The sequence below is a fragment of the Giraffa tippelskirchi genome, chromosome 9 (assembly GCF_054371585.1).
Source record: "Giraffa tippelskirchi isolate mGirTip1 chromosome 9, T2T-mGirTip1v1.2.pri, whole genome shotgun sequence".
NCBI lineage: Eukaryota > Metazoa > Chordata > Mammalia > Artiodactyla > Giraffidae > Giraffa > Giraffa tippelskirchi.
Genome location: NC_137283.1, coordinates 91,051,929 through 91,065,158, shown reverse-complemented (window position 1 = coordinate 91,065,158; position 13,230 = coordinate 91,051,929). Strand labels below are relative to the sequence as shown.

General features: G+C 37.1%; 1 protein-coding gene across 17 annotated transcripts in view; it reads right to left on the bottom strand.

Moving 5' to 3' along the window:
- The window catches only part of DOP1A (DOP1 leucine zipper like protein A), a 119,646-nt gene that overhangs the window by 40,494 nt on the left and 65,922 nt on the right, over positions 1-13,230 (bottom strand). For 16 of the 17 annotated variants that reach the window (XM_081530435.1, XM_081530439.1, XM_081530446.1 and 13 more), the window contains 5 exons: positions 10,943-11,062; positions 7,843-7,957; positions 6,916-7,149; positions 1,283-1,904; positions 350-624 (listed from right to left, as the gene is read on the bottom strand). In XM_081530435.1, the coding sequence (XP_081386561.1) occupies positions 350-624; positions 1,283-1,904; positions 6,916-7,149; positions 7,843-7,957; positions 10,943-11,062 (1,366 nt within the window). Of the gene's footprint in view, positions 1-349; positions 625-1,282; positions 1,905-6,915; positions 7,150-7,441; positions 7,472-7,842; positions 7,958-10,942; positions 11,063-13,230 lie in introns of all 17 variants that reach the window. The other variant, XM_081530431.1, reaches the window with a different exon arrangement.

The window sequence follows — 13,230 nt, the reverse complement described above, 5'->3', positions numbered from 1 at the left end:
GATCATCAGACAATTTAGGGTTGGAAAACTTTTTCTGGACATTTTGGAGACCTGAGATTGTACTCTATGAAAAGCAAAAGTGTTACAACTACTTCATCTGGAAATATATTTTACAGTATAAATGAACTTTTCTTTTTATCCCAATACTCCCCTTATTCTTTTCTCCTCCTCACAAAACTGAGGACAGGATTGGCCAAGCAGTACTGATCAAATATGGTATATGGTATCTTTTCCTTACAGCATGATGTTAAGAGGTGTTCAATGAAGCCTGACTATCATCTTTGAAATCTCTGCTGAGCAAATCACGTCGAGTCTCATCTTAGTCATGCTTGTAGTTCTTAGAACTTACCTTGAAAAATTCAGTCTTCTCAGCTATGTATCTCAGATTGCCCGGTGTGAGAGGAGGTCTAATCACCACAGCTACTCGTCCCTGGTTTGGACTTAAGGGCTGGGCAGGCTCCACACTATTGATGTTTTCTCCAGTGACCATGGCCACAGACTGAGTCAGTCCTACCAGGTCCATCACTAGTGAAATGGCAACACTCTGCACACTGAAATCACTTGCTTGGCTGCAAGCATTCATCAGTGTCTGGAGCCACAGTGGAGGCTGCACGTGCTCCCAATCTGAAACAGAAGTCGGAAGCCAACACAGTCCATCACAGTGAACCCTTCACGCATAGTCTGTCTTCCAAGTTAATTTCTAAAAACAAAGCACTTGTATCTAAGAACTTTAGGCCTTGCTCTGTAAACAAAACCATGGTTTCTCACATACACTAGAGCTTCAAGAAAATAAAGCTGCAACAGAAATTTCATATATTTTTTAATATGTATTTTTCTTATGCCAAGTCACACAATCCATTTTCTGTCCTAAAAAAGTTTATTAATCAACAAATATTATGTAGCTCGCTGCACTCTGTGTGTGCTATACATAAATTTAAAGGAATGTAAATTTCTATGATGCTAGTCATAATAAAGGAAATCAGCAGATCTGAATGTTACACTAATCTTCTCCAGAGAAAGGAGTTAATTTCCTCCTCAGCGTCTGCTTGCTTGCCAACAAACTGTGAGACATCATGATCACAAAATTCTCCAACATATCAATCTCTTCAAAATGACAGTATTTTGTTTTAAAAAACTTACAAATTAAAGCAACACTTTAAAAAATTAACTGGCTAAAAAAAATCCCGATTTTAATATCTGAGCATTCCTTAAAATAAAGGGTGAGTGGGTGGGAAGCATGCTATAGAAGATAGTTTTAAACAAAAAACAGAGACAACCTTACCAGTGTCTGATTTTTCAGAACGTAGGTCTGAGGTATGGTTCCCCTCAGCAATGTAAACTGGGAAGCTGGAGCACTCCAGGAAGAGCTGACAGGCAGCGAGGAAGGCAGAGAGGTATTCTTTTGAGGTTTTTTGTTTACTGATATTTCTCTCTTTTACGTCCCCCTGGGAATCCCTGTCCCAGTTCGAAATCTCCCCTTGTTCTCCACCGAGATCCCCTTGATGCTCTGGAGCCAAAGCCTGCGAGAAAGCGTTGCTCTGGATGATGTAGAGGTTGATGAGTCTGGTAAGAAACTGCTGGACATACTCCAAGCAGCACTGCATTGCGGTTTTCTGGGCTGTCTTCCCACTTCGGGGTGCCGTCCCCTGAGCGATTACAGAAGGGGGCTGGATGATCGTTTCTTCAGACCCCACAGTGGAGGCCGTTTCTGTTTCAGAGGATGTGCTCCCAATCGGGATGGCAGCTGCCCCCTGACCCTCACTCAGTTCTCGGTCAATGTCATCAGTTCGGTCTGCTTGATACTGTATGAACTCAGTGAATCCACTTTCTGACGAGCGACTACTGGGTGGATTTTCTCCCTCTTCGAACACTTCGGTAGGATTTTCAAGAGAAACTGATGAGACCTGGTAGACAGCAAAAAGAGCTGGAGGCTGAGTAGTTACATGTATATATTAGAAATTAAAATTAAATAGTCACATTTTGAAAGAAGTCAGCTATGGATTAGACTTATTCACAACTTAACTCACATTTCACAATTTAATCCATACATCTGGTTAACTCTTAAAACATTTTCTACAATTGATTCATGTACCTATGATAACAGGAAATACTGACACAGTTCTAATTAATATATTAATATAAAGTCATTCAAGAAATATTTATTATTTGCTATATGCATAATTTGAGCTTAGGTTCTTGAGGACAAAATATGTATATGTAAAACTCTCTAAGATCTATATCCTTGTTTCAAACTACTAACAATTTCTTCAATCTACTTCATAAAATCACTTTCCTAATGTCTAAATAATGCATGGAGATGAGACATGCAAGGTTAAAAAAAATTACATTTTAAGAACTAGAAATAAAATCTACTAGGTTTTCTATTCAGGACCATATGAAAGTGAAATTTCTGTCTGAAATATGTAAAAGTTCTGTTTTAATGTTTGCCATTAATCTTATACTCTTTCAATGAACAGTTATTGAACCCACACTATTTGCCAATTAGGTACTAGCAATAAAAGGAATTATTTATAATCTAGAAGAGATAATTAATTACAACACAAAAAACAAACCAACTACTGAAGTAGAATAGAGCTAGAATAGATTAACTGTTCCTTCTCTATAAAGATAGGATGAGTATAATCATCAAGCATATTTTCTGGTTTAGTTTAAGCAAACAAAAGCTGTATACATCATGAACTCCTTGGGCAATTGTGCCAGAGCATAATTTGAACTTGAATAAGATGACTAAAAAGTGATCTTATGGAAGATCCCTGAAGATATACACTCTAAATGCTGCCATAAAGCTGGGCCTCACCCAGAGTTCTTTGCCTCAGTGAGTGACACAACTGTTCATCCAACCAGGAAAGCAGACATCTAGGGGCGCTTCTTGGTACCTTATCCACCACTCCTCCACATTTTCCCCACACCCATTCCAGTACAGTGGTCAAGGGTGCTGGCCATTAGTTTGCTAAGGCTCTGACATTTTCCAACTTAGCAAATTACTAAACTTCTCCAAGCCCAGGTTACCTAATCTATGTAACAGAGATGACAATATTTTGTACATTTAAGAATTACTATGAGGATTAAATTAAGATAGTGTATACAGTGGGGGAAAAAAGTGAAAGGGTTAGTCGCTCAGTCATGTCCAACTCTTTGCGACTCTATGTACAGTAGCCAGCCGGGCTCCCCTGTCCATGGAATTCTCCAGGCAAAAATGCTGGAGTGGGTAGCCATTCCCTTATCCAGGGGATTTTATTGACCCAGGGATCGAAGCCAGGTCTCCCACATTGCAGGAAGGTTCTTTACCATCTGAACCACCAGGGAAGCCCCTGTGTATAGAGTACTTGCCACTTACTAAACACCCAATAAATGTTAGCAATCACTCGTTACCCTACCAATCCATTACTGCAGCTTATGGACTTTTCCTCCTCAATACATGGCTGATCCATCCATTTCTGTCTTCACTCCCCCATGGCGTTAGTACATGTTAATACCTCTCACCTGCATTACTGCATGTCTTCCCACATCCATTTCTGTTTCTCAAATCCATACCTCACACTGCAATCAGAGTAACCTTTCTAATACACAAACCTGACTATGCCACTTGCCTTTTTCCCTTCAGTGTCTTCCCATTGCTCCTAAGATAAAGAATAAAAGCCTTCGTACAGTGACAAGGCTCTGTAAGGCCTGGCCCCTACCTGCGTCGACAGCAGCGTCTCCCTCACCATCTGCGGGGCGCTCCTCTGGCCTGAGAGCCTGTGCAGGGGCTCCCTGCTCGGTCAAGTGCTCTCTGCCCCCCACCTCACCTGCTCTGACTCCTCCAGAGCTTCACTCAGACAACCCTTCCTCAAGAAAGCCTTCCCTGACCCCTGATCTAGGTCAGATCACCCCATTTCCCACATTCCAACCGCTCTATACTTTCCTTCATACATTTATCACAGCTATAATTAAATGTGTCATTATTTGTTTAATGTGTGTCTCCCAAGTAGAAGGAAAGTGTCGGGAAGGGCAGAGTTCACCAAGGTGTGCCTAGTCCACTGCTGGGTACACAGAGTGGGTGCTGAATGGAGGGAGGTTATTTTCTCTACTTCAAAGGTAAAAAAAAAAAACGGAGGCTCAGGGAAGTTCAATACAAAACTTGCCCAAGATCATAGAAAATAAGTTCAGTATTTAGCAGAAGTGCTCAGATTAGATGATTCCAAGTTCATGCTCCCTTCATGGTAGCAGATCACTGTCTCTATAACAGCGTAAGAACTGGTCACATTATAATGCCAAAGATTAGAGGTGGCCATCTGAACTGAACCTGTCCATTTTTCTCCTTTGAAAAATCTTGTATTAATACATTAAAAAAAACCAAATCATATTTAAATGGTAAAACTGTCATTAGCTTACTATTACTTCTATATTAATCTTTTTCATATGAAGATTATAAAACAATGGATGACATTATATTGATAGAATTCATACTATAAATTCAGTTACACTTGTATACATTTATAATACTTAGTTGTATGGTCTATATTATATAACTACGGTTCAGATAGCTTTATAATAAAGTAACATTCTGAAAATAGAAAGGAATGACATGATTGGACATTTGGGTATAGAGATCCAGGACACTGATTTTACAAAAATGTACTAAGTGCATGCAGACTAAATTAAGATTTATAATTTTTAAAAGAATCATTCCATCAGTTACAGTGTCAAAAAAAAAGGGATACAGAAAATACTCTCAGCTTTCAAATATGATCAATTTTAGACATCTCAGTGAAGATAATACCATCAAGTTTGAGTAAAAGACCCCCCAAAAAACAGAAAAACAACATAGATACTCTGGAAACAGGCAACAAAATCAAAAGGTGGGGTGGGCAGGAAGCCTATCTAAGGTTAATCAACCATTATATTACAAAAGTATATTACTGAATTATTCTTCATTTAACGTGAATGGGACTTTTTATTTGTCTCACCTCTAACCACCAATAAAGTGCCTCCAGATGTTTTCTACATAATAAGTGAATATGCTATTGAGAGAACACTACAGTCCCTCTCCAACTTTCAGAAATCTCATTCAAAAAAAAAATAACCAAACCAGTTAACAGTTAACATCTATTTTAGTTTTATTCCTAAGAAGATCATAGAGGCATAAAGGAAAAACAGCACCCAAAATGCACTGTCCAACAATGGAATTGATATGTATACCATATAAATAATAAGCATGTAGGGAGGAAAATAAGACAGGCTAGTTTTAGTTTATGTAGGATAATCCTGGGATATATTTAAATCGTTTGGTGGTAATGCTCATTTCATATGTGAAAAGCAATATATTTAGAAGGTACAAGAAAAAAGTTTTAGGGTTAAGACTTGATGGAAAAGGCTGTATGAGATCATCCTGATATTATTTTGCCAGGTTGACAAAATTTAAAAGCAACTGAAAAAAAAGTAAGGGCAAATACACAAACACAGGATTTAACGTAACGAATCCTTAAATGCTTATATGCTATAAATTTTTAAATTTTTGTTTAAGATAGTGCCTCTGTGCCTATATTCATTGAAATTACATGATTCCATTACTGTTTTCATTCATATTCACTAGAAAAGAATTGTAATATTATAAACTTGAAAGCTTTTAAATTCCTGATTTTTCAATACTTGTTTAAATATGCTATTAGTGCCAAACATTAAAATTATTGTTGATTCTGAGCAATATGGGGGTTAGAGGAACTGAGGTCCTACAAACTAAAAAATCCACATGTAACTTTTGATACCCCCAAAACTTAACTACTAAAAGCTTACAGTTGACTGGAAGTCTTGCCAATAACATAAATAGTTGATTAAAACACATTTTGTATATGTATATCTATGTATATTTTATGCATTCATGACATACCTTTTTCTTAATTTTTATGGTATTTTTAGGCTACATGATTTGTCTGAGAATTTTTTCAAATTGTCACAAATTTTTTCAATATATTTAGTGGAAAAAAAAAATCTACATATAAGTGGACCCACTCAGTTCAAAGCTGTGTTTGAACTCAGTTCAAGGGTTAACTATGTTACACTTCTATTCAACATCATAAAGTAAGCATTAAGAATCTGGAAGACTGAGGAGAGCAAAAAGATTCTGGATTTCAAGAAGAACATGTCAAAAATGTAGTGTACATATGAAAAGCACCAATAAAGTATGGGTTATAAACCTGCTGTTTAATAGGATAGTTATTAGCCACATATGGCCTACTGACTGAGCTGCTGAAATGTGCTGATCTGACAGAGAAACAAAAAATTTTAATACAATTAATTTTAATTAAAGTTTTAGAAGTGATACTTAATTTAGTTCCAAGAAAACTTTATGTTTAGAACAACGTGGGTATGTGAATTTAATTTTTCAAATGTAAATTTTACGAACTTAAGTAGAGAGAAAGTACTTCTGATAAAAATTTAGTATTTGAATGTGCTATAAGTATAAAATACACTGTAGAATTTTGAAGATGGTACCAAAAAATGTAAAATGTCTAATATTTTTTATGTTACATCAATTTTATATTGATTACATGTTGGAATGACAATATATTTACTCTAACGGGATAAATATAATTAAAATCATTTTTACCTGTTTCTATTTTTTTAGTTACCAGAAAATTTTAAATTATATATGTTGCTTGTATACAAATTTATACAAATTTATAATATAAATTATATATAATTTATAATATATAAATTATATATATTTCTCTTGGAAACAGTTATATTGCACTGGAGCCAAAAAAGCCTACAAAACGGTCTACTGCCAGACACTGGGAACAAAGAAAGATTCACTAATATTTAAATGATTACGTGCAGTGATTTTAGTTATAAACTGTTCTGCCTTGAAGAAATATATTTGGTTTAGAATGAAAAATAATAGTGAAACATTACCTTTTTGTCTTCCCACTCCTTGACTGAGTTGTTCTGCCCACTTGGAAACTGCAACACACCTCCAGTGCTGGCAGATAACAGAGGAGGTTGAACCTTGCTAAGAATCTTTGAGCAGAGCCTGAGCGAATCTGTGAGTTCGGTCAAGTGCAACGTCTGGAGATGGCTTGTTAGGGCGGATATCATTCGGAGCAGCAACTGAGGCAAATGTTCTGTCTGGATTTCAATGTAAGTCTCCTGAAAATAAATGTGAAATGACGAAAGTTTACACGGTGTATAACCCCACAGTTATGTTATTTGTTTTTAATCTATATATAGAAAAAGGAAATAACTTTATATGTATCATGCTCTTAATTAACATTGGTCATTTATTACTAATGACATAAAATTTCCATTCCAAAATTCTCAATTTAAGTACTTCAAAGCATGTATTATAGAAGAACCCCAGTTTTAGCTCTTATAATACTCAAATTATAACATAAAAAAGTAAATAGAATCAGTTAAAAACAAAACAGGCTGAATGTCATACCTGACATAGCACCCTCATACTTCTAGTAGGCTTCAAAGTGAGAAAGCAAAGAATTGAGGAGAGAAAAGGGGAAAAGATTTCCAACAGTATTCATTTAATAGAATCATTAATGAATACAAAGGCAGCAATAGACTACTATATACTAAACATGTAAGATTTCAATTACATGCAATTACAAAATAAATTCCATTTATTATATAAGAATTGTATATGTATTATAGATTATGTAGATTAGAGGACAAAACCTTTGAAAAATTTTATTTAAAAAGCTATGCCAAAAGGGAAAATCAATTTAATTTTAAAAACGATACTTATTTGAAGATGAGGTCTATCTTCACCATGAAATATTTAAGCTGTGTTATTACATTTCCCCAGTATTTTTTTTACCAAGGTGATCTTACCAAAGAAACTATATCCAACAAAAAATCCACCAGTAAGCAGAAATTGGTCAGCTGTAACTCAGATGACTCACTACTATCTCCAGGCCCAGTCTGAAGTCTGGCATGCAGCGTCCTCCTAAAAGGACAAAATTCACTTTATCAAGTATACTATCAAGTGATCTGAATACATGTGACTACACTGTTGCCTTTTTAATGTAAGTCACATCAACACTGGGATGCACATAATTAAGTTCTTCTGATGATGTTCCCTTTCCCCTAGGACACTACTGCATCTCTACATGGAAAATTCCCAAAGCAAGATTCCTAGGCTGAACCTCTCCCTGCAGCCCCATCCTGAACTTCCAAGTATTCTGGTTGGTTCTATTTGGGACTTATTCCCCATTTCCCCCACTATACATTTCCTCTCTTAGTTAAAATGCATTATTTGCTGCTTGATTTCCGCATTTGTTCACACCAACTTGACCTTCTGGACTGTCATCCTCCCTTAACCTCATCCTTTCACATCCAGAACACAGCCATTCTTCAAAGTTTGAGATAAAACATTAACTCCTCCAGGAAGCCTCTTCTGATCCAAGTAGTAGAGATCATTCCTCCAACAAACATGCACATTAACTCATATTAATCCTAAATGATCATACACTGCCCTGAAGACACAAAGAAGATGATCCAGTCCCTAGCCAGCAAGAAATATAAGCATAGAGACAAATAATGTGACAATGTGACAGTGTACGAGAAGCAGATTCTGATGCAGATTTGAGGGAGTAGGACCTCTTTATTGGACCTTATCAGATGGGCGAGGGAGAAGAGTATTTTACAAGACAGCACGAGTGAAGACTCAGCAGCAGCATCACTGAAGGCTCAATTAATGTTGTTCAGGGAATAGTCCAGGTTAATTAAGGTTCAGTTAATGTTCTTCAGGGAGTACTTTAGGTCAAATAAGAAGGGTGTGTGCATGCATGTGTGCAAGCATCTGTGTGTGTGTGTGTGTGTGTGAATGTAGAAAGTTCAGTTCAGTTGCTCAGTCGTGTCCGACTCTTTGCAACCCCATGAACTGCAGCACGCCAGGACTCTCTGTCCACCACTAACTCCCAGGGTTTACCCAAACTCATGTCTGCTGAGTTGGTGATGTCATCCAACCATCTCATCCTCTGTTGTCCCCTTCTCCTCCTACCCTCAATCTTTCCCAGCATCAGGGTATTTTCAAATGAGTCTGCCCTTTGCGTCAGGCGGCCAAAATATTGTTGTTTCAGCTTCAACATCAGTCCTTTCAAAGAATAAACAGGACTGGTTGGATCTCCTTGCTACCCAAGGGACTCTCAAGAGTCTTCTCCAACACCACAGTTCAAAAGCATCAATTCTTCAGTGCTCAGCACTCAGCTTTCTTTACAGTCCAACTCTCACATCCACATATGACTACTAGAAAAACCATAGCTTTGACTAGACAAACCTTTGTCGGCAAAGTAATGTCTCTACTTTTAAATATGCTATCTAGGTTGGTCATAGCTTTTCTTCCAAGGAGCAAGTGTCTTTTAATTTCATGGCTGCATTCATCATCTGTAGTGATTTTTGAGCCCCCAAAAATAAAGTCTCTCACTGTTTCCATTGTTTCACCATCTATTTGCCATGAAGTGATGGGACCAGATGCCATGATCTTAGTTTTTTGAATGTTGAGCTTTAAGCCAACTTTTTCACTCTCCTCTTTCACTTTCATCAAGAGGCTCTTTAGTTCTTCTTCACTTTCTGCCATAAAGGTGGTGTCATCTGCATATCTGAGGTTATTGATACTTTCCCGACAATCTTGATTCCAGCTTGTGCTTCATCCAGCCCAGCATTTCTCATGATGTACTCTGCATATAAGTTAAATAAGCAGGGTGACAATATACAGCCTTGACGTACTCCTTTCCTGATTTGGAACCAGTCTGTTGTTCCATGTCCAGTTCTAACTGTTGCTTCTTGATTTGCATACAGATTTCTCAAGAGGCAGGTCAGGTGGTCTGGTATTCCCAGATCTTTAAGAATTTTCCAGTTTTCTGTGATCCATACAGTCAAAGGCTTTGGTGCAGTCAATAAAGCAGAAGTAGATGTTTCTCTGGAACTCTCTTGCTTTTTCGATGATCCAACGGATGTTGGCAATTTGATCTCTGATTCCTCTGCCTTTTCTAACTCCAGCTTGAACATCTGGAAGTTCATGGTTCACGTACTGTTGAAACCATGCTTGGAGAATTTTGATGATTTCTTTGCTAGCATGTGAGATGAGCACAATTGTGCGGTAGTTTGAGCATTCTTTGGCATTGCCTTTCTACATTTCTACCACATCATAATCTCTCTCTTAATGTACCTGTAGCCTTTAATACTAGGAATAAACATGTGCATGTCTTACTGGCTCTTGCTATGAGCTCTTTGAGGACAAGGACTCTCTATATGTCTAGCAGTAGCAGTTCAATGAGTAAGCAAGCAACTTGCTAAATCATTAAAGGGATTAATGCTTTACAGTTTTAAAAGACTTCTAAATCCAAGATCATAAATGCTTACTTGTTAACTATATGCCCTTGAGGCTTGAAGTTTACTTAATCTGGTTTTGAGGATTTGGTCTAGAATCCAGACAAAAATTCTACTCAAAGTCACTAGTATTACTGGGTTTTCAGAGCATTTTTTAAGCTGTAAGAACTAAGGGGTAGATGACAATATAGGCTGCTTCCATGTTTTTAAAAACACAAAAGTGACCAAGGAATTTTTTGTTATTCAAAATGAGAAGCATTTTGGGAAAGTGTGCTGACCAGCCACAAATTTGCTATTTCCTCTACAACAATGAAAACCTAGATTACTGTAGATTGGAAAGGGAAAATCTTTCATCTATGCTGTTGACTCAATAACTTATCTCTAAACTCCTTTTCAAAGCTAAGATTATATGATCAATGATTCTGTATTCTAGAATGACACAGCAGAGACAGATTATGGCCATTAAATAAATACTAACTATTAGTAGCAGTACTAGACAGTATAAAAGAATATTCTTTTCATTAAACTCAAGGACTTAAAAAAAGACAAAGACTCGCTATGGATACTATTAGATTAAAATGAATAAAACAACTTAACATACCTACAACATTCTTCAAACCAACGTGCAACGTAATCCCACATATAATAAGGCTCAAAGGAATTAAAGAGAAGGTTGGCAGTTTTAATCAGTTCTGCAGTTTTCTTATTTTCCCTTAATTTACTAAAAAAAAAAAAAAAGAAATACAGAAACTGATAAATGTTAACATTTACATTTTCAAATTTAAATGTGACTGCAAAGTTATTAGGGGAGTACATGTTCCTAGAAAACTTGAAAATGACAATACTGCAACAAGTAATTTTTATCTACTGCCACTTTATCTCTTTATGCGCAGTTATTTCTCCCAATCTGAGTTGTCATAACTTAAATGTATGATTAAGCTTAGAAATCAGCTTTGCATAAGAGAAAAAGCTGTGCTTCCAGCAGAACAGGAAGTTCTTTCTGAACTATTCTGAGAGCCTGATTGTGAATTTGGCATTAAATTCCTTTGTTTTCCTTAGCACATGTAAACTGAACTGTGATTTGATTTTGACAGCCTTGATTCTGAAAGAATTTTGGCTGATTTCCTGCACTATTCAGGATTCGTTTGAGAAAGGTTAAGTTTATTTTGTGAGTTTCAGTAACAAAAAGAACTAATACTGTGAATAGTCATTCTTACTGAAATTCCATCAGGAAAAAATAACTTTGCAATTTCAAGTGGGAACCCTATAGCCTATTAAATACCCACCTACCTACCATTTCCTTTCACCCTTGATTAAAACAATTGTTTTTATATACAGTGAGGTACTGTCGATACAACAAGCATGTTATACCACAAAGCTAATTAAATATTCTATGTGCTCAGGAGCTCAGTTGTATCTGACTCTTTTCCACACCATAGACTGTAGCCCACCAGGCTCCTCTGTCCATGGAATTTTCCAGGCAAGAATACTGGAGAAGGTTACCATTTCCTACTCCAGGGGATCTTCCCAACCCAGAGATCAAATCCATGTCTCCTACTGTCACCTGTATTGGCAGGTGAGCCACCTAGGAAGCCCTAAATACTTTATAGGACAAAATAAATGATCAGGCAGTGTACAGAATGAAATAGAGTACAAGGTGGGCTTCCCCGGTGGCTCAGACAGTAAAGAATCAGCCTGCAATGTAGGAGACCGGGGTTCAATCCCTGGGTCGGGAAGATTCCCTGGAGAAAGGAATGGCTACTCACTCCAGTATTCTTGTCTGGAGAATGCCATGGACAGAGGAGCCTGGTGGGCTACAGTCCATGGGGTCGCATAGAATCGGGATACAACTGAGTGACTGATACACACACAGAGTACAAGGTTAGTCAATAACTACTTCTGAAACAAAAATTAGAGAGGATTTTACTTATCAGAAAGCAAAAACTGTCTTAAAAAGCCTTAATACATAAAAGTATGTTTTAAGAAAGCACAGGTTATCTCCAAAGTCTCACCAAGGTGTCACTACTAAAATGCAAGGTGGGAGTTTTCTGGCAGTGCAGTGGTTAGGACTCTGCACTTTCAGTGCTGAGGGCCTGGGTTCAATTCCTGGTCGGGAACTAAGATCCCACAAGCCACACAGTGTGGCCAAATAAATCAAATCAAATGCAAAGTATGTAAAAGAAATTGCTCTCTTGAATCCTTTGTCATAATGATAGGTGAGACTGGGGAAAAGAGTATGCTCCTTAAAGTAGAAAAGAAATGAAAAAATAAGACTGTCAACGTGTATATACCATTGACTTAGAGAACAGGACATGTTAACATTATCTGACTTGTCCCAGCCATTAAATATATATATGTACACACACACACACACACACACACACACACACACACACACACACACTAGAGTCCACAGAGTTACAAAGAGTCAGACACGACTGAAGTGCCTTAGTGCACACACACATATATATCTGAAAGAGGAAATAACTATCAGTTGAAAAAAGTTGGTAAAGAAGACCTATTGCCCTTTGATTCATTTAACTGAAATGACTGTTTAAGTCTTTTTCTGATCTATGCTTTGGTCTCCTGAGTATGTCAAGGCACCAAGAGGCACTCCTCCATGCAAACTACTAGTCCTGGTTACCAAGCAAGGCATAGCTTTCGTTATTAACTGATATGTGGCAGCTAATCTCTTGTGAGTTTGACAGGTGTGAATGAATTCCCTGGAACCTATATCTTCACATTAATGGTTAAAATTCAGTTTTCTAAACTGGTGAGATTGAGAGCCAACCCTGGAAAGTGGTGGCTACAAAGCAGTCATAACTGTTTGAAAGATCAGTGCAGTTAATTATGAAAGTTCATATTTCTAAAATATAGTAAGACCTTAAA